At 34.1% G+C, this 27,655-nt stretch overlaps 4 protein-coding genes across 4 annotated transcripts; 3 read left to right on the top strand and 1 right to left on the bottom strand.

The window, feature by feature from the left end:
- The first annotated feature begins 992 nt into the window (after positions 1 to 992).
- On the top strand, positions 993 to 11,497 carry LOC123709494 (odorant receptor Or1-like). The gene is given in 10 exon segments (XM_045660885.1): positions 993 to 1,087; positions 1,336 to 1,534; positions 3,063 to 3,242; positions 3,601 to 3,705; positions 4,735 to 4,890; positions 4,962 to 5,045; positions 9,267 to 9,443; positions 10,978 to 11,082; positions 11,151 to 11,306; positions 11,438 to 11,497. Coding segments are annotated over 10 exon segments (1,317 nt in total).
- A 1,194-nt stretch (positions 11,498 to 12,691) lies between these two features.
- Positions 12,692 to 17,268, top strand: LOC123709639 (odorant receptor Or1-like). Its single transcript, XM_045661101.1, has 9 exons — positions 12,692 to 12,894; positions 13,708 to 13,814; positions 13,887 to 13,997; positions 14,333 to 14,387; positions 14,775 to 14,918; positions 15,024 to 15,203; positions 15,560 to 15,664; positions 16,534 to 16,689; positions 17,206 to 17,268. Exons 1-9 carry the CDS (start codon positions 12,754 to 12,756, stop codon positions 17,266 to 17,268), a joined length of 1,062 nt encoding a protein of 353 aa, XP_045517057.1. The 5' UTR covers positions 12,692 to 12,753.
- Positions 17,269 to 18,513: 1,245 nt separating this feature from the next.
- Positions 18,514 to 22,949, top strand: LOC123709882 (multiple inositol polyphosphate phosphatase 1-like). The gene is made up of 7 exons (XM_045661474.1): positions 18,514 to 18,880; positions 19,430 to 19,587; positions 20,014 to 20,289; positions 21,125 to 21,223; positions 21,714 to 21,923; positions 22,073 to 22,320; positions 22,542 to 22,949. The coding sequence occupies exons 1-7, from the start codon at positions 18,715 to 18,717 to the stop codon at positions 22,771 to 22,773; spliced, it is 1,389 nt and encodes a 462-aa protein (XP_045517430.1). The 5' UTR covers positions 18,514 to 18,714; the 3' UTR covers positions 22,774 to 22,949.
- Positions 22,950 to 23,582: 633 nt separating this feature from the next.
- On the bottom strand, positions 23,583 to 26,827 carry LOC123709883 (multiple inositol polyphosphate phosphatase 1-like). The gene is made up of 7 exons (XM_045661475.1): positions 26,630 to 26,827; positions 26,233 to 26,381; positions 25,479 to 25,751; positions 25,089 to 25,187; positions 24,682 to 24,872; positions 24,007 to 24,270; positions 23,583 to 23,863 (listed from the first exon to the last, which is right to left on the bottom strand). Exons 1-7 carry the CDS (start codon positions 26,772 to 26,774, stop codon positions 23,698 to 23,700), a joined length of 1,287 nt encoding a protein of 428 aa, XP_045517431.1. The 5' UTR covers positions 26,775 to 26,827; the 3' UTR covers positions 23,583 to 23,697.
- Positions 26,828 to 27,655: the final 828 nt, after the last annotated feature.

Consider the following 27,655-nt stretch of genomic DNA (forward strand, 5'->3'; position numbering starts at 1 on the left):
CCCGTCTTCGTAACAATATAATATAGCTTCAATCTGGTAAAAAAAGTGTTTTCTTTCAATAAGATAATCATAATATACAAATTATTTTGTAAATTTCACGCCTTAACAAAACAATGAGCCCACTTTAAAATTACAATTAATCAAAGAAATTAGAGCTTTTTACTCTGCTAACTTTTAGCAACAACTAAATCCTATAAAGGTTACTGCTTAAATCGAATTTCCTTTGCCGGCTATAAATTGATTATATCTTTACAGTCGCCAGCCAGTTTATAGTGCGTGAAGGTTGGAGTTTTCAGGGCTATCTATTGCCACAATGACTTTATCCCGACGCCCTGTTCCTTTGAATGATTCCAAAATAACACGATTCAGGCACATACATAGTGATCCAGCTGGTAGACCTGTGGCAGAACTGGGGGAATCTGTCATTGATGACGTCAATCGCCTTTGTGTTGTGCACTAATCTCGTGCACTGTGTGAAGATCTTCAACCTGCTGGTGAGGAGGCGTTGTATAGGACATATCATCGACCGAAATGATTATGTCCTAAAAAATGCTACTGGACAGCAGAAGATCGACATCATTCGAACGTATGCCTGTTTTATATTATTTTATTTGACATCGTACATAATCGGAATCTTGCTGAGATTTTGCAGTTTTAAACCAAAACGAAATAAAAATCGATTGATGTAATATCTTGAAATTGTCGCTATTGCTAGCACGCTTCTATGATACCAGTATTTGAACGGACTTCAAACAATCTCCGAAATCATTTGACGTAATGTTCTCAGAGTAACAAAAAATATTCTCTATCAATAAGTAGTGTGGCTATTAGTTATCTTATTGCACTTCATACACAAAAAAGAAAGTCGGTTCGCGGAAACGCGAAAGAAAAAGAATTTATCACGGTGTCTTCATGTATTACATCTACATATTTGGATTTCTCAAAACAAATACTAAATTTGCAGTTGCAATCAGGGAACAACTCGTCACCTGATGATCTTTCTTACCCTTACAACAGTGACTCTGATGGGTTTTGCGGTAGGACCGGCTCTCGAGTCAAACAACTTACAGTTGCCACTGCAGGCCTGGTGAGATCTAAATACCCACTTTGTTTATGACACTCCTTAAAACAAATAAAAATATAAATTTAATAAGTGGATTAGTCTTCAGTGATATTCGATTGTGTAAGATTTAATTTGTGAAATGCAGGCATAGAATTAAAGAAAATCAATTCTTACATAGCTATAGGGCATACAATCAAAAAACCATTCACACACAAAATTCAATACCCCTCGTATTTTATGTATTTTATTTATCTATACGGTCTTTTTTGTAGGTATCCATACGATTGGAGTAAATCTCCGGCCTACGAGCTGACATACTTGCACCAGATATGTGCCATTTATGCGGCGGCCTGTCTCAACGTCAGCAAAGATATGGTGGTGGTATCATTATTATCACAGTGCCGTTGTAGATTCAAACTGTTAGGATACGATCTCAAAACTCTTTGTCAGGATATGTGCCCTGGAACGATGGTAACTACACAAAAAATATTTTTTTAATTCCATTAATATTTTTTGATTTCGGCATTCGAAATTCTTTTATTGAAGGCCCCTATGTCGTATTGGTCCGGGAATACGTGAAATAGCTGATTCCATAAAAAGGTGGTGGGTAGCAAATATTGCATTTATAAAGCGTTCTATTGTGGAATTATAGCCGTTTAGGTCACAAATATGTAACATAAAAGTACATTAATTAAATATCCATGTTACAGTTTTTACCCTATAAGCGTTAAATAAATAACGGAATATTTGCATGAAGAAACATGATACATGTCGATATGTAATGCTGGCTTTTCTTTTACCAGCCAAACTTACCAAAGAGGTTTCATATAATTCAAACATGAATAATAGTAAACTGTTTGTACGGCGTTTTGTATATTCATCAATCTGTATTCAATTTACGCGACTTTTGAATAAAAATTAAACAATTACCACGAGTTTCTCAGAAGACCACACAAATACTGAAATTATATCACTACGTAATGAGAGTTGAGTGTTTATTTTTAATTTGCCGTTTAACGAATGGTAAATTGTAACAGGAGAGGTAATTTCCTCTGAAATTGCACTTTTAATTAATGCCTCGTACATACCTTATTTATTGAAACGGACATTAAAACACACAAACTTTTCTTTTAGTGCTCTAACAATGTATTATGTGGTTTTAGTGCCTATGTACATTTTGAGAAAGTGTATAAAATAATTCCAACGATCTTCAAACACATTCGGACATCTGTTTAGCAAATTATTTATATATATATATTGTTAAAAACTGAAATAGGTGTATTAATATGATAAAAATAATAACATAGTAAAAATAAATATATATTAATCTAAAGTCATTAAGAGAGCAACGGGTGACTTTATTGCTAACATCTGGCCTCTTCCTGTAGCAGCCACTAAATAATGAGAAAATATTAAAATGATTTTTAAGTTTTTGACGTCATAATATAGAAACTAAATTTGTTATGAAACCGTACACGAAAAAATATAAATCATATATGTACCTTTTAATATTAAATCCCGGAGAGAGGATGTATCATGTATCTATGAGAAGCTCTTTGGTACGGCGCGAAGAGTACAATGTATCTGCTCCATCTGTTTTAACTAAGCGACGTAGCGATCACTACGATACTACGGTACTACGCTACGAACCTTTCTACGAGCTGAAGATTGCCGAAAAGCATGTATAGGTGGCGTTGTTCGATACAAATATAATAAGAATAATATTGTATCTTTATAAATACTTCTTAATTATTTATGTATCTGCTCCATCTATTGTAACTAGGTACAGTGACGTAGCGATCACTACGAGGTACCACGCTACGAACCTTTCTACGAGCTGAAGATTGCCGAGAAGCATGTATAGGTGGCGTTGTTCGATAAAAATATAATCAGAATAATATTGTATCTTTATAAATATTCCTTAATTATTTATGTACTTAAATTAGGCATAAAGAAAATACTTTTAATGCTTTAACTTTTAACATTTTATAATTACTAGCAACGTATGTCGCAAGCACATGATTTGATGGTACAGGCCAGACTTAATGAGTGTATTCGGGAGCATCAAGATATCTTAGACTCACTAAATGAGCTACAACGCTGCTTCTCAGAACCCACATTCGCACAGTTCACCGTCTCACTCGTCATCATCTGTGTTACCGCATTTCAGCTCACTAAGGTACGCATATTTGTACGAGTTAGGATGAAATGTTATATATAATATATATTATATTAGTATATATATACATCTATTTCTGTATTGTGCTGTCAATCTTCTTAATAAATAATTAAATAATAGTGTATAGGAATCTTAGCTTTTATATACCAGTGTGGGATTCCATGGTCTCATCTATATGTCGAAATACAATAAAATCGGTACATCAGGTTACATTTTCACTAATATTAGAAAATAATTTATATTTGCCCTTAACCAACAATTAACTAGATCTTTATAAGTGACAAGTCAAATATTATCGTAGTATTTTTTTCCAAATATATTCCAAAAATTGTATTGTAATATCTTTAGTATTTTTTAGCAAATCGGTAATTTTGTCAGAATGGCTTCTATGGCAACATACCTTTTAAATATGATGGAACAAATTTTTATATATTGTTATGAAGGAAACCAACTGGCAGTAGAGGTAATTGTTTATTTATTTATTTACACTTCATTACACTAGAATATAAAAAAAATTGAACATAATTAAATCAAAAAGATGGCAACTGGCGGCCTTATCGCTTACGAGCGATCTCTTCCAGGCAACCACTGTGAGTATTAATCATTTTTATCATCATATCATATCATTTAATCATTTTTGATGAGGGTAATCCCAAATATTTTTTCTCGGCCGATCGTCACATTTATTAGTTGAGTCATTGTTGAGATTTACTCGGGTTACGTTAGAAACATTTTTATTTTGATATATACTTTTACTTAATTATAATTGATAATAGTTACGTCCACCATTTAGAATTTTATAGTGAGTGTTTAGTGAGTTTTTGAGAACTATCGTGAGGCAAGGTATTAGCATCAGTCTAACCTCGCTTTGTTCCCAAACTAATAATTTCTCCAAATCCTTTCGGCTGATAATATTGTGTGCCTTTATTCCTGGCAAGAAGATATTGTAACGAGGTATGTACTCAGGACTCTTCTAGTATAAGATTGTGTATCGACGGCCACCGAACCGTTTTTTTGTGGTACATAATACTTCATTGTTGGAGTGATGTGGCATTTTTACCTCACTATTTTTAAAGAGCAGTGTTGGTTTTACTTTTGGCTTCAGTGTGCGACTCCCAATCTTAAAATCGTAGGCTCAATCCCCGACTGTGCACCAATAGATTTTCTATTTGTGCATTTAACATTCGCTCGAACGGTGAAGGAAAAGATAGTAAGAGAAACCGGCTTCCCTTAGACCCAAAAACCCAATGGCATGTGTCAGGCACATTATCTGGTTGATCACCTACTTGTTTATTATGAAAAATGATCATGAAACAGATACAGAAATCTGAGCGTCAGACCTAAATAGGTTGAACCGCTGATATTATGATTATAATTTTTAACATTATAAGAGAACCTTTTATAGTCTAAGGACGACTAATAAGCTAACAAGAATTATTACAATATGATAATGAATTCTGCTGTATCCTCTATGGAGTAAAATGTATTGCAGAGTGAGAATGTTTCCCGTTTGGCGTACGAGTGGCCATGGTATACCTGCAGCGTGCGTGTCCGTCGGTCAACGCTGAACCTAATAACGCGCTGTTGCCGGACCGCCAAGCTCACTGCTGGGGGTTTTACTACTCTTTCTCTGGATTCTTTCATGAGTGTGAGTATATTATTTTATAAATTCATTATGAACTGAATTGGAATAATGGTTTGCCCTTTGAATTATTGCAGATTTTAAAGGCATCGTACACATATTTTACGGTATTACGCCGTCTAAGCGAATAAAATATGGACCTGATTCGGGAATCCCATGTAGTAATTATTTCAATCTAGTTTTAGCAACCCTGTAGGATTTTTAGAATACAATAAAACTTACTATTAACTTTTTTAGATAGTATTATTTATTATAAATAAATGTTATTATTGCTTTTTAAATTTTACTGTTTTATTATTAATATTCAATTTATGAGTATTCAATAATTGATAGACTAGTAAAATAACTATTTGTAAGTGTATATGTGTGTCAGTAAATTTAAATTACATTCAAATTATTTATACTCATATTTTGAAACATGGCTAGCTTTTGTTTGACAAATATGAACGAAATACATAATCAAAACAATTGTTTGCTTTCAATATAGTCTGTGTTTATTTAATTTCCTAATTGTAAGTGACAACGCTAGATTTAATTGTCAATAATTGATGAAAATAGCTGTATGAGTTGCTCAACTCTGGGACCGAAATGTAACAATACAAAAGTGTATATTTTCCTGTTTAAATGTGATGTCTTTTTGTAGTGATTATTAAATATCTATGTATAAGATACTGCTTCTATTGTTTAAATAATATTAAAAACCTGAATCATCCCAGTCGGAAAAAAAAATCTGTAATAAATTAATTACGTTGTGTTTTAGTACATTATTGAGTTTTGTTCCTTATGACTACAGCCATAAATAAAAGAAATATTTATTTCTAGCTCTGAAGATATATATTAACTTAAAAAATATCAAAATACTCCAGTTAAGATTAATTAAATTTTTCTTCGTGTTACATCCCTGGGTACACAAATTAAATCAATTTTGTGTATTTATGTAATTAAGTGCGGATTTCTTTCTTTTGTTTCAAATATATTGTAGACAACACAAAAGAACGACGTATTTCATACTTATCAATGAGGTTTTTCATTAATAATACTAACTATTCCCTTCGGGTATCGCTCACTTGGCTTAGGATTATGGGGTTATGGGCTCCAGATACTTTAGGATGGAAAAAATGTTATATTCTTGGCATACAGGCTTTGTGTATATGCTAGTTGTAGGTATGAATTTTTTTCCATGAATCTATAAAAATAAATTGTACAATAGTACAGTAAAGGTTAGAAATTCCTTCTCTGTTTTAACCCTTATGTAATTAATTACATACATATAACTATATTTTAAATAACATGTGGAATCAAAGACTATATAATTAATACAATCTTCAGGCACATTCATCATAATCCAAGCTACTGATTTATTCATTATCTGGGGAGATATACAACTCATGACGGCGAGTGCGTTTGTTCTGTTAACAAACCTCACCCACAGCTTAAAGATTCTCAACATGGTTGTAAGAGCTGATCGTATCAAGAGCATCGTTAAAAAAAATTATAACGTATTGAAAATTCAAGTTACTGTTGAAGCCAAGAAAGCTGTAAAAAAGTAAGCGCTGCTGATTAATTTTTTTGATTAATAATGATTTAGTATTTATTGAATAATTATTTTATTTTCTCGTCATATACAAATTCCAAGTCTTAGTTGCTAGAAAATTTCTAAAAAATGTTTAATTTCTAATTTGTGATAAACGACTCCTTCAAGCTATATATAAAATTGTTATAATAACGCGACTCCATCTTTTAAACCATTTTTTTGTTACTATTACTTATACTTATTTATGGCTAAATAAAATAAAAAAGAGTCTTAAAATGAGTATACAAATGAGAATTCCTAGGGTGCAAATATGTTTTGTTTTACAGATGTAACCGCGAAGTCAATATACAATCAATGTTATACGCTTTTCTCACCGCAACAACTATATCACTATGGGCTCTAGCTGCAGCGACAGAAAATCAAAATAAACAGCTACCTATGAGGGCTTGGTTAGTTAAATTTAATACATATTTAAATAAAAGTACTCCCGAAGCAAGTATCTATTATTATATGAAGACTTCTAAATCTTAACATTCCTAAATGATAGTAATTTGTATTTCTTAAACAAAGACCTCATTCTTTATTACTCCACTATATGGCCATTGTTTCTATGCGTGAACAATCAACTTTATATTATAAACAACACATTAAATATTACTTTAATGATCACATATTATTCTATTCAACTATATAGAAACAAAACTACCTAGAATCAAAATCTATTCAGTAAGAAAGGTATACATATATATCTTAGCACTGGCGTAACTATACCATCTGGGGCCCGTGGAAAATTCTTTTGATGGGGCCCTATCAGTAAATTGTCACGTTGTACTCAGTTTAATTTTAATAAACTTCGAGATTTTTCGCATACTCAATTACACTTTTATATAGGTCCTAATGGCCATAGGCCTCCTCTTTTAGGCGAAATTTTATTAGGAAAAATCTTTATTCGCGCTTTCTGTTCCGCAAAAGTGTCTATGACATCTTCAAAGTTTAAAGATTATCTAACTTTCACAATCAACTGAACTTTGCCACCATTTTCATATTCAATAAAATAACTAATACGAAAAATAAGACCATCACCAATGTTCAAAATAATTACACGAAGAATATGCAGTCAGAAGAGCCCTCATAACAAAATATCAAATACGGAATTCCCCTACATAGTGTTGCTAGCCCGTCCGAGCAGCAGGGCCACGAAAAAAGTGAAATCAAAATGGGATATTCGCTATTGTCCGCGACAAAATATGTAGAAACCAATGGATGTGTTTTAAAATCAATAGAGATGTGTAATTAATATATTAGTATTTTGATTGATGGGTTTTGACGGTCGTAAGTACGTAAAATTATTCGTCACGGGTAACGTGTACATGTCTTGGAATGAATCAACATCTTTTTCTTTGGGTTGGTTGAAACGCTTAGCGATTAACTTGAAATTGTATTATGGACTTTAGTTGTCTCACTTTGGATTTGAAGCAGAACTCATAAAATACAGTTTTCAAATAAAATAAAATCGGGGCCCGTGACATTTTGTCAGCCCTGCCACCCTTTTGTTACGCCAATAAAAAAATTTGCGATCACAAACACCATGGACTAACAAATCCGGACACATCTAAGAACAGACGTTTTGTATTCCCGACGCCAAAACGAATGACTGACTAACGATTCTTTGCATTTAGTGGCCCCTTCCTTTATAATAAAACTTCCCAATCAATGGATTCTGAGATAGACAAACTATCGAGATACAAACTCGCTACTCACTTAAAAATTACGCTAGCCCAAGTGGATTTCGAATCTACAGAGGCTACGTATCTTGATATAACTGGTTCTAAAAACAAACACCGACACAGCGACTTATAATAACTCTCAGCTACACTTTAAAATACACGCAAATACACAGCCATTCACACACACTCACGCATTGACGCATACTTATTTTCTTCTAAGAATTGTGTTTGATTAGTTGTAACACTTAGCCTACTTTTCAAAAAACTTTTTTAATCATTTCCTATGTACCGCAGACTAATTGTAATCTTAAATAGTTACCTACAACACAGCTGGGACTCCCTAGCGATATTTATTTTATTTATTTATTTATTTACACTTCGTTACACTACAAAATAAAAATAAAAATTAACATAATTAAATCAAAAGGAGGGCAACTGGCGGCCTTATCGCTTACGAGCGATCTCTTCCAGGCAACCACTGTGAGTAAAGAAAAAAATAAATGTATTAAATAAGATAGGCAAGTAGTGCAAAATACATGTAATACACAGTTATTAAACAAAACTAAACAGGAATAAAATATTAAAGATACATTAAAGAGTAAAAAGACACATAAATCACGATAATTTAAGATAAGTCTCACGTCTCACGTCATATGAATTTTGTCATGAATAGAGTTATTATTATTCATATATTTTCTAACGCCCTAGGTACCCTTTCAACGCATCCCAGTCACCAATGTACGAGATTGCCTACCTACATCAGGCAATGTCTCTGATGCTGTCGGCTAGTATGAACGCCAGCAAAGATATTGTAGTAATGGCGCTTATTGCTCAATGTCGCTGCAGATTTCGACTCATTAGTATTGCATTAAAAGGGTTGTGCAGTGATATGCATATAGTTAACAACGTATGTTTTAACATTTTATTTATCAACCATAACATTTGCCTTATTTTCTACTACCCTAGTTACGTACTTCCTTGGCTTACTTTACTACTCTCTTTATATATATTACTATAATTATATTTTTAAGTAATAGGAACATAAGGTCAGAAATACGAAATGGATTTAGTGTTCGATTTGTATGGTTTGTTATCTCCTTGATTGTTTTGAGTTATTTCAGAGTTTAACCAAGAAGCAAGAGGACATTGTGGCATTTCGCCTCGGTAACTGTATAGCTGAGCACCAAGATAACTTGGAGACGGTGAATGAACTAGAACGATGCTTCTCGGAGCCGACGTTCGCGCAGTTTACCGTATCACTAGCTATCATATGCGTAACCGGGTTCCAGCTTGTTTTTGTACGTATATCATAACATTATAAAGAGAATAATAATAATAATAATTTCTATATTTTCTGCCATATAACATTTGCAACAAACAATAAGACTACAGTTAAGAAGGTATCAGGAGACTGGATTTCTAACTAGGTAAAAACTTGTGATATGAATATCCAGGCTTCCATTCCACAGCAAAGTCATTTAATAATAATATCAATTTCTTTATTTTTTCCCATATAACAATTGCAACAAAGAATAAGATTACAGTTAAGAAGGTATTTGGAGATTGGTTTCCGAACTAGGTAAAATCTTGTGATATGAATAAGCAGGCTTCCATTCCACAGCAGTCATATTGAGTGCTAACAAAAAGTGCTTACATATATGGGTAGGCAAATAAAATTTAACGTTTTAAATAACGAAACAAAACAGTTAACTAGTTAGAAGTTAGTAGAATTAAAGTTGTATGGGTGTACGCGAAGGTGTGTGTGTGATAGGGAGAGAGGATGTGTACGTGCCTGTGTGTGTGAGTGTAAGGAGGGTGTACGTGGGTATGTATCAGGCACACGCCTGTGAACATATGTGAAAATTATTTTAATACATCTAGCAGATTTTCCGTTTGGTCATAGTTGAAAGTAGTTAGTAGTTTTTTAGTTTTAGAATATATATTCAGAGTTTTGTTAAGTTTGTTAAACAAGTAACAGCCCAGAAAAGAGAACGATCGCTGAGAAAAATTAGAAGAAGGTCGGGTTGTATAAACGCAAATTTGCAACGTTTGTCCAATATAGCGATATCGAAGAAGTTGTCGAACTATAAGTATAGAATTGTTCTTATAAAGTTACGCAGTAGGGAATAGAATAGAACAGAAAGATGTTTATTTCCCTAGTTCATATGTTACCTTAAGTCCACAGGTCGATGGTGTAATCGGCCTAAGGGTGTATCAGCTACTTACGGTCTACCTATGTTTGTCTTAGAGATATCTGTATATAGGGAGACGAAAGGGAAGAGACAATGAGGTTTTAAGAACTGCTCGTTCGGCTCGCTCAAGCTTCAGGAGTGAGATTTTATAGGTGCCTCCCCAGACCACTACACAGTAAATTAGCAACGATTGGCAAAGCGGCTCGTACACCATTCTAATTGTGTAGTGAAGGCAGCAACAGCAGCCGCTTGAATTCCATGTGACCATTAAAGCTAAGGTTGTGATCTCTAAATACGCCGAGGTTCATTAATAGAAATAAAGTTGATGGGTGTATCTCAGGGTGTGTGTGTGTGTGCGAGTGTATGTATGCGAAGGTGTGTGTGTGAGACAGAGAGAGAGGGTGTGGACGTGTGTGTGTGTGTGAGTGAGTGTTAGGAGTGGTTGTGTGTTGTTGTGGGTATCTGAAGTAGAAGAAATTTCTATATGTTTTAGACAATCGTTTTTCGATATTAAATAGTGATAGTAATGATTACTACTACTAGGATAGATTAAAGCAATAACAAAACTTTAATGTATAATGATGCATACCGGTAAGACTGCATACTTTTTTAATGATTAATCCATATTCCAATCTTGTAGCAAACCGGTAATGTGCTTCGAATGCTTTCTATGACCTTTTATCTACTAAATATGGTGGACCAAGTATACCTTTACTGTCGCGAAGGAAACAAGCTTACTATTGAGGTATGTAACAGAGAAAATGTTTATTTAAAAGTGTTGACGAAATGTTGTTTGTCTTTTTATAATTGTAGAGTGAAAACGTGTCACGTTCCGCGTACGAGTGGCCATGGTATACGTGTAGCGTGCCCGTGCGTAGGTCCGCGTTGATCCTCATGACGCGCTGTTGCCGGACCGCCAAGCTAACAGCTGGGGGATTTACAACTCTTTCTCTTGCTACTTTTGTGAGCGTGAGTTTTCTTTTAATACTACCGTGTTTGATTAATATTAAATGTAAGGTCTAAAAATCTATAGTTGAAACAGTACATGTTAATACTTTATCTATGAAAACATTGAGTGATAAAATACTTTCCGATTTCAGATTTGCAAAGCATCGTATTCTTTCTTCACTGTCCTCAAACAAGTTGAACAAGACACATAAATATATTATAACTAAATATAAATGGTGCACTTAGACTAGTTAATAAAGCTTAACAACATTTTTTATAACAATCTATTAATTTATTTACTGTTATATTTTAAGTATTCTGAAAGACTTAGTACTTTTTATTATCCTAGTTTTTATTTCTTCTATGTGATGTGTGAACTGCTTTTATGGAAATCAAAACATAAAAATCTAACGTTAGTAAGTAAGATATAATATTTATATTAGAATCAAAATAAACCAACCGTAAATACTGTAAAGTTATAATTTGTCCCTAAATCGGTATGTTTAAGTGTCGAGGTGGTGATAATTACCGTCTTATACGATACTTTTAATAACCAGTTATCGCTGAATAAACACATGAGTTGCAAACTTTATTTTAAAAATATCTTTAAAAGGCATAAAAGCTCACCTAAATATTACGAATAAAAATGTATATAATATATACATTAGTATGTAGATGTTTGCGCTTTTTTGATAAATGTAACTTCGAAAAGCTATTGAACAACTCGACATGGATAATGAGAAAATGTATATCGTTAGCATGTATTTTTTATTATATTTCACCGATTGAAAGCACTAGATTTTGTTTTGCAACACAAAAAGCGAGAAAAGGGCAACTCAGTTTGCTTTAAACAATTACACTTTACTATAGTAAATACGAGATAAATTCAAAATTGGTCAGCTAGTACACATGTGTGGCTAAAACTTAAGAGTATTTTTAGTGTATTAAAATGTTTGTTATATCTGCAATCGGTCTAGGTAATTGTTAATTAGTAGGTTATAAAATATATAAGTAGTGTACGTGAGGTACTCACACAAAGCAAAATGAAGTTCTTCATTGGCCACACATACTACGGTCTAAAGTTCTCACTCAATGTTTTGCAATTATCCGGGTTTTACCAGCCTGATACGTTATCGGGGTTCCGGATGACACTATACGCTTTATACTGCATTACGTTTTATGTGTTTATTATTGGTATTGTTTATTTCTGAATCTATACAAACTCTTGTTACTTGTGATTCGGGTTAGGATAAAAGCAGAATAGTTTAGTACAATTCAGGAATTTGAAACTCTCGCTCACGGTCACATTTATATCATTAGACCTGTTTAACTGTGTGACATTATATGACCCGATAAGGTATTTCCGTTTCATCAAAATCGGTCTATATGGTATATACGCATTTCTAGATGAACTGTAAATAATACTGACAGATGTTTGTAGTCGGTTTAATTCATCTAAATTATTTGTATGTATTCTTGTATTACATCACATATTAAAGGTACATATATCGTGGTCCAAGCCGGAGAAGTCGTTCAAGTCTGGGGTGACATTCCGCTTATGACGGCCGCGCTTTTTCTTTTGTTTACTAACTTTTCGCTCTCTTTTAAAGTAAGTACAATAAACGAATAGTAATGATAATAATAAAACCACTTTACTGCTATAAAAATACAAATTAAATGGGTGTTAGTTTTGTTATTATATGCTTAGTCTTCGTTAGTTGTTGTTATTTCCATTACTTCATGTCCTGCAGTATAGATTTTTGGTATTTTTGGTTTTGGACTCCTCCTGAACTTTCCATTTGGATCTGTTTATGCTTCCTACATCCTTCTCTCTCCTCCTAGATACCTTTACGATGTCGTCTTCCCGTCGCTTTTGTGGTCGTCCTACCTAACATTTCCTTGGCTCCTTGGCGGGTGGCTTCGGCGTTTCATATTTTATCTGTACGCCTTGCAATATGCTCTTTTCTATTTCAGCTGTAGGGCGTGGGTTAGCGCATCACTGATCTTAGTTTACGGCTTGATGTGGTTACTTAGTATTTTGTGAATGTTTTTGATTATTAGGATGCTACGCTCTATTGCCCTATAGACACCAGTCACCTATGATTTTACCCTTGACCTAAACGCCATATTTGGTATCCATAGACCATGCATATACGAGAATAGTAGTGTTCATAACAGTATTTTTAGTCCAGACTGTAGTTTCCTTCCAATACTTCTTTGAATTCAATAATCTATAAGTATATGCATATACTTCTATTCTTCAATATTATAGATTAGCCGTCATTTGTCTTGCAGGAGAAATGAGAAACAGGTTCAGCCCTTACAGACAGCCCTTACGAGACAAAAAGTGTTTAAACCTTAAAGTACAGGTTACTTTTTTATGCCATTGCCATGCCATTTTTATAAATGTTAATCATTCCAGATATTCAACGTAGTGTTGAAAAGGGAGACAATCAGAACAATAGTCAATGACTGTGAACAAGAATTAATTAGTGAGAAAAGAGAGAGTGGAAGGAAGATAATTGCAAGGTTATCTAAAGTGTTGCTTTTCTATTTTTGTAAAATGTTTGGTTCGTTTGTTTATACGAAGTATTTTTTTAGATTTAATCGTCAGGCGAGGCTTCAATTGTTCACGTATATTGCATTATCTGCGGGCACAGTAGTGGGCTGGGCTGCCAGTGCGCAAAAGAATCAGCTTCCTTTGAGAGCATGGTAATATTAGTTTTGAGATAATAATAAACTCTATTATTTTCATATCCTTAAGCGCTATTTTAAATGTTGTTAGTAGAGTTGTTAGTATTTATTTATAGCTAAATGTTAGTAGTTATATGTTAGTCATCTGTGGATATAGGGTGGAAGCCTCTTCCAACTCTTACCACTACTTCTTTCCATTGCTATCATCAGCCCACCTTCTTTTTTGCCTGCCCACTATTGTGGTGCTACTGCCCAGTGCTGCTGTCTTTAAATTAAAAACATTAACTTTGACATTTTAAATTAAAATATTTAATGGTTTCATAATTTGGTATAAATTATCCCATCTACTACAGGTACCCCTATGACACGACTCAGTCACCTGCGTATGACCTGACATACATTCATCAGGTACTATTCATCGATAATTCACTTTTTATTGTACGTTATTTATTCAGATGATTTATTGTTGGGCAGGTACATTTTGGTCTTCCCATCTACACCTTTTAAACGTAGAGATTTTGTTAAATAAATAAAAATAACTTCAACCTTTTGAACCAACCTTAACCTTCAACTAAATGAATTTGATTCAAAAGTAAAGAAATCATAAATAATGTCAAATTCACTGATACGGATCATGAAAGTGACTACTAAAGGAAACCCCTTTCAAGTTTTCGGACGCGTCTCTGTTTCGAAGCTATTACGTTATGACATTTTCTATAAATTTTAGATTAGTTAGTAAATTGGGCCCGAAATTCTCGCATTTAGGTTTTAGATATAGAAATTATTAACTTTCAGTGCGTAGCAGTGGGATTGGCGGCCTCTGTAAATATCAGCGTAGACACGGTGGTGACGTCCTTGGTGGCGCTCTGTTGCTGCCGCTTGCAACTGCTGGCTCTATCACTGCAAACACTTTTTGAGGACTTGCCATTACAAACTAAGGTTTAACTAATAAAATATATCTACTATGAAGAACCTACATACAAGGAATGTTTTGAGTCTGCGGCAATTCTATTTTTTGTATCTTTACTAAACTTGACTGTCCAGGGTCTCCTTCACCCGTCAGTAGAGCCGGTAGCGTGGGTCCGTCTAAAGGAATGCATACAGCAGCACCAAACGACGCTAAAGGCAACAGCTTTGGTGCAACGCTGCTTCTCGTTGCCTGTGCTAGCGCAGTTCACCGTCTCCGTGCTTATTATATGTGCAACCGCATACCAGCTTTCTTTTGTGAATATAAATACATTTATATTATAAAGTTTACTCAAATATAGAATCACTTACCAGACTAGAAATTTCTTAGGGTAATCAGTTCTGCGGAACACTTTAGTAACATGACGTTAATATTTAATGTTGAACTATGTAATCCCTGACATAACATGAAATTCGTGCAATATCGTGCAACGTAAGTTTGAAACATCAGCTACAATAACTATTTATACTAAGAGAAATTGTGTTTCATCGTTATATGACCACATTAGCATTAGGGAATGCTTACTTTTTACTAACTGAAGTAACTTTTTGAGTCGATGAATATAATTTTTAAGGTTTTTGGAGCTGAAACTGTTTTTTTTTTGATGTTACAGGAAACCGCAAACTTTATCCGTACGGCGTCGATGGTTTTCTACTTGATCGTAATGATGTATCAAGTGTTCATTTACTGTTATCAAGGGAACGAGATTCAAGTAGAGGTATGTCATAAAAAATGAAATAGAAAGAAATAAATAAAAACTCTATTATACAAAATATATGTTTAGTTTAAAACGAAAGTGCCTCCTCACCAGGATTCCCTGTGTTGTGGACAGCTAGCCATTTGACATAATACCTGTACTTGACATGTATTATGGATGAGACGATGTTGTATATAGTAATATTATAAGTGCTTGTATACAGTTTTGAATCGTTAATGAAAATTTGTACTAGTTTCCACTGGTTTAAATTATTGAAATACCTTATATTTGGCTGATAAATGGCGCCATAAAAACCATTATAGATTTCAAAGATAAAATTTCGTAATAATGACAGGATTACAGATTGTAAGATAGTAAATTGTTATCAACGTCTGGTGTGTGTTACGGCTAGTGAATGAGGTGTGACTTGCACGTGTGAAGGCTGGGCCGCTAACGACAATATTTTAACATCTGAGTGTTGTTATAAAAAATATATTGTCAATCATTACTTCAGACGAATACATTTTTGAATAACCTTTTTGTAATTGAACTTAGCATTTTTGATATGTAGCTTTAATCATACAAGTTTTTGCGGCGGGGGGGGGGGGGGGGGTGGACGTAAGAGTTTGTGTCATTAAAAAGATGAGTGCCAAAATTGTGATTGACAAATTTATTTGATTGGGATAACACTGCGATGACGTGATACTCTGAAACGCGCTAGCGATGTTATTCCTATCGCTATGGATATATAAAACTTCTTGACATTAGGCTTTTGGGGCTCAATGGTTGTTCTTGTAGAGGATCCTCCCTTTAGGTCGCAGGATAAGCACACTTTCCTTCCACTACGATTCCTTTGTCAATTATATTAATGTATATCCTCTTCCCTGTAGAGTGAGGCAGTTTGTGATGCGGCATACGGAAGTGAATGGTTGCTCTGTACACCGCGCATGCGCCGCGCCTTGGTTTTGTTGATGACGCGTACACGCTGCCCCGTCATACTAAGCGCTGGCGGCCTTGTAAACCTCTCACTGAAAACTTTCATGGGGGTATACGTGTGCAATTTTTTAAGCTAAGGGAAATAACTATTCAAATAATAGTCCTGAACAATGGAAATTTCACTCGAAGGAAACATTGGTTGTGCAAGAGTACCTATACTTAATAATGGTTTAATGCAGCTTTCTTTAAATAAATGTTGTTTATGCAACAAGTCTTAGTTCCATTGTTTGGGAATGCTTTCCTCCAGTCAGCATCGAAATATTCACCGAAAATATCTTCGATTTGTTCTTTTATAATAAATATTTTTGTTTAAGATTATCATGCAACCACATTTCTTAATAACAAAGTAAGTGATCAGACTATGTGATATATGCCGGTTAACATTAGGTGAGAATTATCACACCTATACAGCTTTAACAGTTATATGAAACAAACTCACACACGCACAACACCGTATTAACATATTTGTTCCAGTACCGCAATAAAAATGTTTATAGTGATATTAAGTACCGTACGTATAATAAGGAATAAACATGCTCAAATATTCTCATTTGATATTTTTACAGATAATTAAAGCATCGTACACATTCTTCACGGTTCTACAAGGAGCTGGTTACGGGACAAAGTAGTATCGTCTCATTTAATTGATCCCGTAATGAATCGAATAAAGTATTATTTTAATAACGCACCTAACTATAGTCTTTTTTTGAGTCCTATCTCCCTACTAAAATGTCCTTTCCGCATCACGCTTAACATACTTAATAAAAGCTTCGTGCCGATATTTTATAATATATTGTATCTAGGTTAAAAGAAAACACTTTTAACCGGATTGAAGCTATGTATTATTATAAACTTGTAATTATTCACATAACTTTACATTTAAATTTTTCCGACGTTTTGCGTGCTTTACAGCGTGCGTACGGTACGGTGACTAAAAAAAGTGTTTTCTTTCAATGTGTAAAAGGTATGTTAGCAAAAGACAATACTATTTATATTAAAACGGCCTGTGAGTTTTCTTGGATGGACGCTAGACCAATCAATATTACTTGTTATGTATTATATTTTAACTTGCATATTATTTTTACTGGATCTGGAGGAGGCCTTTGCCATAAAAGGGCATACATATATCTAAAAATATAAATGTTACTAACTTGTTAACTGTGAACTATCTGAATTTATTATTTTTATCTAATTTTATCAAAAGCGTAGCAAGCGTGATAGACAAGTGCGTACGAAGTGCAGTGTTATCGGACCAATAGGTCTAGTCTATCTGGATCCAATGCTATCTGAATCTTGTAAAGGTGTGCGTACAATCACGTATATGGAAAAACTTCGCTATATTTAATTTAATAACGTAAACCTATAGTGAATCTGTATACTATTGCAATGTGAAAAGAGAAAATTTACAACAAACAGTTGTAATTCAATAAAACGATATTTAAATGACAGTTTTCATTGATAACTTAGATACCTTTGCTATTTGATTTCTTCGATCCGCTTAAGTTCTCGGTTCAAGGGAAATTCTTTTGTGTTATAAACTAGGTATGCTAATTTCCCGATCATAGAATTGATCGTATGAATCAAATGTGATTAATGCAAGCAAAAAATATACTACCTTATTAAAGTAATCTTCTCCAGATTATTAATTAGAATTTTGTAATACACATTGGTTTAACAGTTTCCTGTGTCTTTTATTATATGCAAACAAATATATTTTTTCTTGTTCTATACAGTGATGTAATGAGAAAATTGTTATTTAAACATCACAATAATGACCTTCAGTTCATAGCTTCGTTGTACACTCGTTATTATCAAAGACAATACATAGTATATAATAATAGATTTTTATCAATTTATACAGTAAACCGCACATATAAAGCTGTTTTATAGTTATCTATTTAATTATTCAAGTGGTATCGTAATCCTGTTTTTATTCACTGTAGACATTGCGCTGGAACAACATATACTAAAGAAAAAATTACCAGTGTACAGTTATCTTTAGATACTTCTTGATTCGGTTTTTATCTTTGCCTATATAAGTGATGATAGTGCGTGTTCTTTGAAGACGGCACAAAATGTTGATGCGGACTGTTTTGGTGGCTGTTTTGTGTGTTTGTGTGGGAGTAAGCACGAAAGATCGGTCATGTTACTGGAGGGCAGAATGCCAAGAAACCTTATTCGCGACGAGGACTCCTTATGATACTGTACGAGGAGATATACGGGACTGGCCCTTACTTGCGGGTAATTTGTTATTCTTGGTTCAGGACAGAAGTCATTTTGTATTTGTGTTAATTACGCTATTTATGATTTTTTACATACATGTAACTATTTTAGTTTTTTGTTATTTGGGAGTCGAATACAGGTCTTCCGAATTGAAATAACTAAGGCTACGTACGCTTAAGTTTAGCATATCGTTCGGAAGCAAAAAAAAAAATTCAAATATATTGACTAAAACTGTATCGGCTTTGTAATAATTTTTGTATAACATGCATACTTACTTCCGAATCAATCAATTTAATTTTAATTAAACCACTTATCGATAATATTCGTGAACGTACTTTATAGTTACTGTTAGTTTCGTAAGTTTTCTGGTTTTGTATGCCTTAAAGTTATAATATAGTTAACGGATTAAAATAAAAATAGAAACAAAGATTTTTTTTTAATTTGATAAACTGGTTTCTAACTAATCAGTTACAACATTATGTAGCCTTTTTATGCTGATTTATAAAAAGTCTCGTGATAGAGTAAATTATTTTATTTATTAGATTTTTATTGTCGTTTTAATTAAAGGCTGCGAAGCAATCAGCATGTGGGCACTAGTTCGTCATGGCAACCGGAACCCTGGTGATAAAGAGACTATCAACATGCGAGAACTGCAGGCTCGTATTAAAGATGACATCATCGAGCACTTTGATTACGAGATGGGATCCAGCCAATTATGTGCACAGGTCAGTCTTGCTAAATTGATTCAGTGTGAATTCAGTGACGCAGTCTAACCTTTTGCACCGTCAAAAGTGCCACCGTCAAATTATCCGTTCAAAAGCTTTTTTTCTGATTTCCTTCATTAATTATCGCTTTTTTTTACTTGTGCTTAGGAGGAGAAGTTACATCAGTGTAATTTATAGAATTTATAGATATTTGTATTCATAGAAATGGAAGTCACAAGCTCTTTACATATGGCTTAAACATAGTGACAGACAAACGCTGGGACTGGGACTGATGTTTTTTATTTAATCATTTTATGTCATGGAAGCTGCCTACTTTTGTTATTCCTGCCTACTTGTCTAGTTAGTAGCACACTCGTTGTTAAGTTTAAAATTATGTCAATTCTAAGCTTAAAGACGAGTTTCATTCAGTCACATTTTCACACCTAGGATATTGAAAACTTTCGCAAATGGAATTGGAACACAACAATGGACACATCACCGAGCTATCTCACTGGAATAGGATATCAGGAAATATACGCTCTGGGTTCTCGGATACGGCAGAAGTATCCGCAACTTTTAGAATCACAACTTGGTGTGTACGTGCGACCCACATATAAACAGCGAACTGTCACCAGTGCCATGGCTTTTCTTCAGGCCTTTAATGAGGGCAACGAATTAAACCTGACGGCTGACGAGTTTAGACAACAGGATGACGTATTAAGAGTAAGGATAAAATATAAGAGTAAATAAGGCATTGTAATGTGTATGTTTTTATTAGTAGATAGAAGAAATAGGATTTTTACGTTTACGTACGTTTACGAACAGTAAATAGTTTGAATACAAAAAGATCAGACTACATCGTAAAAAGTATATTAAGAAGTTTTCGCATTTATATTTTATCACAATAGAATTTATATGAGCAGTGTTGGCCTAGTGACTTCAGCAGGTGACTCACCCATGTGGTCGACCCCGGCTGTGCACCAATAGAGTTTCCTTCTATGTGTGCATTTAAAATTCTCTCGAACGCTGAAGGAAGACATCGTGAGGAAACCGGCTGGCCTTAGACAAAAAAAAGTCGTGCGTCAGGCACAGGAGGCCCATCACCTAATTGCCTATTAGATTGACAAATGATCATAAAACCGATACAGAAATCTGCTGTCCAGGTTTAATATTTATATAATAAAGTATTTATAATATTCTTCACCTATATAGTAATAATAATAATAATTAAAAATGGTTTTTAGGTAAGTAAAATAAAATTAGTAACTTACGTCTCGGTGGCAGCGTATCTTAAATGCAATTACTTGTTGCATTGCGATATAGGTTAAGCGAGGAAAGGGGGACTAACGAAACCATCTAACATACGTCAACTTAAATGTTTTCATTTTCATTTAATTTATATTATACAAAGTTCCTTACCAGTGGACTATGTTTGTTAAAGGTATAAGTAGCAAAGTAAATCCGAGCCTTCCTAATAAATGATTTGTATATCTTATAAATATTTAATCTTATAAATGCTATGTGTGGCAGAGACTATGAATAACATTATTTTCCACAGCCTTACGACAACTGTCCGCTATATAAAGACGAAGTGAAGAATGGACAGCTCCTCAATGACCAGCTTGAAGCATTCTTTAAAACAACTGAATATTTACAAGTAATGCTTTTATAGTTTTCATATATTTAGTAATAGTACTAGATGTATCTTTTTAGTTAAACGCATTGCTTTCGCAATGCGGGCTTTTAAGCTGAAGCTGTAATGATGCATAAGGATGGGACATTAATGATTTATAGATTAATACATCTTGAGTAACGTGAGCTTTTAAAATCACTTCCATTACTAATAATCATCTTGACGTACGTTGTTTCACAATTAAGTGTTGTTAATTTCACTACCCATTTTGTTACCAGTGCAGTTCTTCCGAACCAATACAATAAGGCCCATTCAAGATAAGAGCGTACCTCAAAATTGGCGTTGTGACTCTATGGGTGGCACTTAACATCAGTGAGGCTCCTGACCGTTTGCCTCCAGTTCTATAAAATTAGTTTAAATGTACTTTTTACAAAATTAAGACGCAGGCACTAAACAGCAGTAATTACTTCTGTATTTTATTCAAAGAGTAATCTTATTTATATAACCATTACAGGTACAGAAAAGTGCCACAGATCGTTTGGGGCTTTCGCAGACGTTATCTGTAGAAGAAATTTTTACATTGTACGAACTCTGCCGTTTCCATCGTACATGGTCTACACAACATAAGAGCCCTTGGTGTGCTGCGTTTTCCTCTAGTGATCTTTTAGTTCTGGAATATAGAGATGACGTTCGTCACTACTACAAGAATGCCTATGGCTCCCCGGTAAGGATGTCAAAAATATGAACCCTTCTATATATTTACTTCATTTCAAACGTTTTAAAAGTAATGGCTAAGTTGAATTCCCATATATTACACATTTAACACCAGAATCGTACCATTAATTTTAATTATCTGAGTTTAATTTTTTTAAGATCAACGCAAAGCTTGGCTATCCAGTACTGAAGAATCTATACGAAAGCTTAGAATTAGCCAAGCAAGGACAGGGCAAAAGTATCGTAACATACTTTGCCCATGATACTCTACTGGGTATGGTCTACAGTGCCCTCGGGCTATATAAAGATGGCGAAACTATTACAGCGCAATATAGAAATCCCAACAGGAATTGGAGGACCTCTCACCTCGCTCCATTCTCCGCTAATATTATGGCTTACTTAAATAGGTGAGATTGGGAAGCATTTTTATAATTTCATGTCGTCGTCGTTTCATAAAGACAATCTGTGATCATCTGGCAGCACTCGTATCAGGGCAGTTTTTGATGATTGATCCAAAAGTGTGTTTATATTTGATACTCGAATATAATAATATTATATAATTGCGTAAACAATGTATGCGTGCTTAGTTATCGACAAATAACTAAGTTGACATGACGTTAATTTTCAGATGTAACGATGGCTCCTACAAAGTACAAATATTTAACAACGAGAAGCCGACACTTCTATGCCCTCTGGAAGGTTGCACCTGGGACCAGTTTGCCTCCATATTCCAGCCCTTCACTGACGCCAACCTGGACTTTTGCAAACTAAAAGGAATGCCGAAAGTCCCTGGAAGTGCTGCGGACTTTAGGTCGCTAACTGGTTTACTCTCTTTAACGCTCTCCATTATGATCCTTTGAATATGATAATGGCAGAAACTTTTTTTTTGAATATTATAATAAGTCCCCAATTCCTTATAATATTTATTTTATTGTATATTTGTACTTTTTATTACAAAAATGTGTATGTATGGCGTGTTTGTAAGGTATCGTAGCTTTAAGATATAATTTAATAATAACAAATTCTTGTGTTCAAATTCTTTTAATTTTTTTTAAGCGTTACGTCGACTGAGAAAGGAATAGTACAGGAAGGATAAAAAAACAGGCACGTGGAGAAAGGAAGGTAGAAAGTAAAGGCATTAACTGACATTGAATGATACGAATATTATCGTTTAATGACGGTCTCTCTCATTATTGACAAAACAGCAAATGAGAACATAATGTAAACATATTTTTTTTAATAATGACGTACGAATTAGTTTGTTGGCATTGACCGTTTAAATCAGAGTCTTCGATCACTCACATGAACTATGGGCCATATTTTTTTTTTAAATGGAATACCTCTGTTTGCCGTAAGGGACTACAGCTAATCTGATATTGACTTTTCTCTGCCGCGCGGGCGGCTTTTATTTTACCGTTACTTCAGGACCGTACAAACTTGTGCCTATATTTATAACCACCTAAATGTATGATAGACAAATTTCGTGATATGTCGTGAATTATTTCTGCAGCTGAACCGATTACAGAGTCAAACTGACATTAGCGCTATTGCTCCAACTATTTTTTATACAATTTCATATAGTATCTCTGTAGAGGCCGCGTATTATTGCTTTTTTTAAAATAAGAATACACTAACCTAGTTTATTAAATCATAAATAACAACACACACGTCATAACTAGGATATATCTTATTAACACAACAAAAAATTTACTAAAACATTTTGAATAAAATAAATATGTACTACACTTGTGTCATGTAGATAAAAAGCTGTTTATAACATCCATTTACGAAGTAACGAGTGTCTCGTTGCAAAAAGCCAAGTCCTGTGTGAAATTGTTGAACTTCCCGTAGAACTCTTGCCAAGAGCAAGCCCGACGGGAACACAGATGGACTTCCTTCTCATTTACGAAGAATTGCACTTTATAGATGCTCCCTGACGGGTCATTGCATCTGTTTATAATAATACAAAATATAACAAACGGCAATTTTGAAATGATGTATTCATGTACTTATTTCTACTGGTGGTTTATTTTAAATAATTTAATTATTATATATAACTCGTAGTAAAATATAATTTAATATGTAATACGCACTTGTTCAACACAGCCACAAAATTTGCCGCGTACGGAGTCAAAAAGCTTGTCCGCCAACGCCTCTTCTTGATCCTTTCATAGCCAGATAGAGCTGGCCGATCCACATACAGGCCTAATGCTGCATACAGCATCCCCATCATCGTATCGTGGGAGAAGTATGCTGAGAATGAGGTAACACCCTGGGTTCCTAACTCGAACTTTTCGTACAAGTCCATGAGACTCGATGCGCCTAATTTACTGTTTATGGGATCACCGTGACCATTCCTGGTGATTGAAATATTATGAAGGATATATGAAAGCGTTTTTAAAATATATCATGTTCTATTGCAGTAAAATCCCTCGTATTCGAACTGACTAGAAATGTGAATAGTATATAAATAGGTTTAAGCCAAGGTTAGGTGGTGACAAATTTCCAGTGATTCATTTGGATTTAAATAAGCTTGGTGGCATTTGATTTATGGAGTGTCCAAATTAACAACAAGATGAGTAAACGTGGAATAGTTGGTAAATCAACTTGGAATATCTCCAAAATCTAATGTACTTTGTGTTAAAGGTATAACTATTTAACTCCTATACTCCTGTACTCCTATATATAAACTTTAGTTGTCATATGAAATACGTTAGAATTTTTTTTTGGTAAGCAACTAAATGCCATCAATACCTAGCCGATCGTACCTATAGTAATGTTGTAGATCTTCGACGTACTCAAGAATCTTAAGATCGTTATCACTAAAAAGGCTGCACCAGGCATCTGTCTGTGTTGGTGAGATGCTGCGATGATACCGGCAGACATCGTAAATCAGAAGAATTGTCTTTGGACTCAGTGAATCTTCCAGGCCTGTCCGTTTCTGGATTGATATTTGTACCTATAATATAAGTGTTGATTTACAGGAATTAAACATTTTGTTGTTGCCATTAAATACTCACTTATAGCTTTTGTTTGTGATATAACAGGAAGAAGAAGTCAGTATAATAATCTTTTTGTACACTGCGGTTTACTTGGCAGGTTAATATAGGATGTTTCAAACAATTGGTTTAGTGAAAAAGCATATTATATTCTTATTAAAAGAAATAATTCGTACCTTTTGAAATTCATATGATTGTAGATATTTATCAGTTTCTTGTGGGATCTTAGGGCCGACGAGGATGTCATAAAACCTTTTCTTACAATGTCTATAGGGCTGAAATATTATTTTATTATATTTAAATGATAAACTAGTATTATTATTATTAGCATCTAATAGGCGCTTATCTCAAAATTAATGTAAAGTCTATCAATGTGTAGGTACACTTACCACCAGACTACACATACTAAATTTGGACCACAAAATGTCAGTAATAATTCCAAAAATAAACGATGTTGAGAACAGTTTATTTTTATTAAATTCGAATAAAATCCCTAATATCTATGTATTAATTTAAAAAAAAATTATTAATGTGACTTACGTAAATTATATACTTTAAGTACTTACTCTGGCTGTCAGGTCGTCACTTAATGAACTAGAAATATTCAAAGTCTGATTGTCCCTCATCAGGCCATCTGCGAAAGCATTCGCGCTTTGCTGGGTCCTCTGTTCGATGGAGGCTCTGATCTGGTGCTGCTGTAAGTTCTTAAGAACATTTTCAAACTTATACCCGAACCTTTGCCCTATACCCTGCATCTCGCTAGTACCAGTAGCTGTCAGTTCTGTGGTCGATGCGTCTAGCTCTTCATTCCATCTCCATTTTTCCAAATTTTCAATATCCTATTAAGTTTTAGTTAGTTAAGTTTTGTAGATAACAACAGTAAAAATAATACTTGTCGACAGACAGTAGGGGAATTCGTTGTGTCGGGAGAATTATATGAAAAAAAAAATAATGTATAAATTCACTTTTACAACCAAAGATAGTAGGTTAAACGATGATATGAAAGGCCGGCAACGCACTCGCGAGCCCTCTGGCATTTAGAGTATGGGCGGCGATATCACTTAATATCAGGTGAGCCTCCTGGCCGTTTGCCCCCTGTTCTATATAAAAAAAACAAAATTATTTTAAACAATTAGGTACTTTGAAGGAGATTCTCTAGTCAAAAAGTTATTTAAGAAGTTGAGTTAATTTACTATTTATCGGTTTTATAACGTCAGACCTGTTTTGAGTACTAAAATATCGAAATCTTTGTTTCCTTTCATGTATGTGCACGCTACATGAAAGTGTTACCTTGTTATTTTCGGTGTTTTACTCTTATACCTGTTCACACATATCCCCACGTCCCTCTCGGTGTGCCCGCACTATCTCTGCCGCAAGTCCCACCACAGCCTTCATCTTGTCCAGCTCCTCTTGTTCGGGACGCCTCGTGCCATGACGACTCATCATCCAAACGCTTACCGCCTCGCATTCTATGTGTCATAACAATTGTTAAGTAAAACCCAACAAAATGAACGTTTGGGAATACGCAATACTGTCTGATACTTTTTCTTTCCACTACCAAATTGATGTAAAGTCCGCATTAGTTTTTTTTACACTAATAATATGTATGTATATATGTTCGCTATTTAATCGGATCATTAATGATTTTTACTCAGTAGAAAGACTTCTTATATCATCTTCTCTCTTCTCATAATTGATAAATGCAAAATCTACTTACTTTCTAATACAGTGACGTCGCGTATATCTCCTCTGACCACGTCGTACGGAGTCTTGGTACCGAATAGTTTATATGGGCACTTTCCATTCCAGTAGCACTTTCCTTCCGCTCCCCATACCGACACAATAAGAAGTAGCATCCACATGACGTCTAGTTGAAATACTGACTATCCATTGTCCACACTGAGTCGTATATGAGCACTAGAACACGTTCTTATATCGCTAATTGGATAGATTGCTTTGTTTTTATGGTTCATTACATACTGGTTATAGGTCGGCCGTACATTGTGCTACTTCTGTCGTATGCATCCATAGCTGTTTATTTTTTTCTATAAAAACATGTACATTCAGTTCCTACTAATTTTATAAATATATTTTCCAAGATTTTTCACGGATAGGGTCCCGTTTTCTCCAACGATTTTAATAATCGCGAAGCCAATAAAACGGGCAATTGTTTGTGTGTGTAGTAAATATGTTCCCCCTGTACGAGACAGGCGTTTTATTATTAGTATTTTTTTTTGAAATATATATGTTTAATAAGAGATTTTTCAATTTATACTACAACTAAAAACATCTACGAATCTATCATAGATTTTATTTCTTTTGCTGTGTGTTATTACACAAGAAGTGTGTAATATAATAACGAGTATTTTTAGATTATATCTTAAACGTTGTGTGCGGCCGGCATAGCATTATAAGTGCGTGTAATCATGTGTCACATCGGCAGCGATAAGGTTCACTAACCTACAACTCATTTACGGATGTTAGGAAAAGCTTTTGTTTCTGCAGAAACGATCAATTATAAATTATATGATATTTATGGTAATACAAATTATATTATTTCAATATAATTAACACTATGCTATTTTGCTATGTTTTTAGGTCTACTATTTCTATTTCTTAACATTTGGAACCTACAAATGTCTCGTATTATATATTTGTATTTCCGAAGGCTGTCCCAGGTATCTACTAAGATCATAGTAAATATATATTTTATGCAAAACAATTATGTTACTTCTGTGTCATA

This window comes from Pieris brassicae, chromosome 5 (assembly GCF_905147105.1).
Source record: "Pieris brassicae chromosome 5, ilPieBrab1.1, whole genome shotgun sequence".
Lineage (NCBI taxonomy): Eukaryota > Metazoa > Arthropoda > Insecta > Lepidoptera > Pieridae > Pieris > Pieris brassicae.

Coding starts and splice junctions, on each gene's coding strand:
- LOC123709639 (XM_045661101.1), top strand. CDS start 12,754: ATGTATTCTTGTATTACATCACATATTAAAGGTACATATATCGTGGTC. Junction 14,388..14,774: donor ACCTGACATACATTCATCAG/GTACTATTCATC, acceptor ATTAACTTTCAG/TGCGTAGCAGTGGGATTGGC. Junction 15,665..16,533: donor GGAACGAGATTCAAGTAGAG/GTATGTCATAAA, acceptor TCTTCCCTGTAG/AGTGAGGCAGTTTGTGATGC.
- LOC123709882 (XM_045661474.1), top strand. CDS start 18,715: ATGTTGATGCGGACTGTTTTGGTGGCTGTTTTGTGTGTTTGTGTGGGA. Junction 21,224..21,713: donor AAACAACTGAATATTTACAA/GTAATGCTTTTA, acceptor TAACCATTACAG/GTACAGAAAAGTGCCACAGA. Junction 21,924..22,072: donor AGAATGCCTATGGCTCCCCG/GTAAGGATGTCA, acceptor AATTTTTTTAAG/ATCAACGCAAAGCTTGGCTA.
- LOC123709883 (XM_045661475.1), bottom strand. CDS start 26,774: ATGTGGATGCTACTTCTTATTGTGTCGGTATGGGGAGCGGAAGGAAAG. Junction 24,271..24,681: donor GATCTACAACATTACTATAG/GTACGATCGGCT, acceptor TTCAATCACCAG/GAATGGTCACGGTGATCCCA. Junction 23,864..24,006: donor TTTGTGGCTGTGTTGAACAA/GTGCGTATTACA, acceptor TATTATAAACAG/ATGCAATGACCCGTCAGGGA.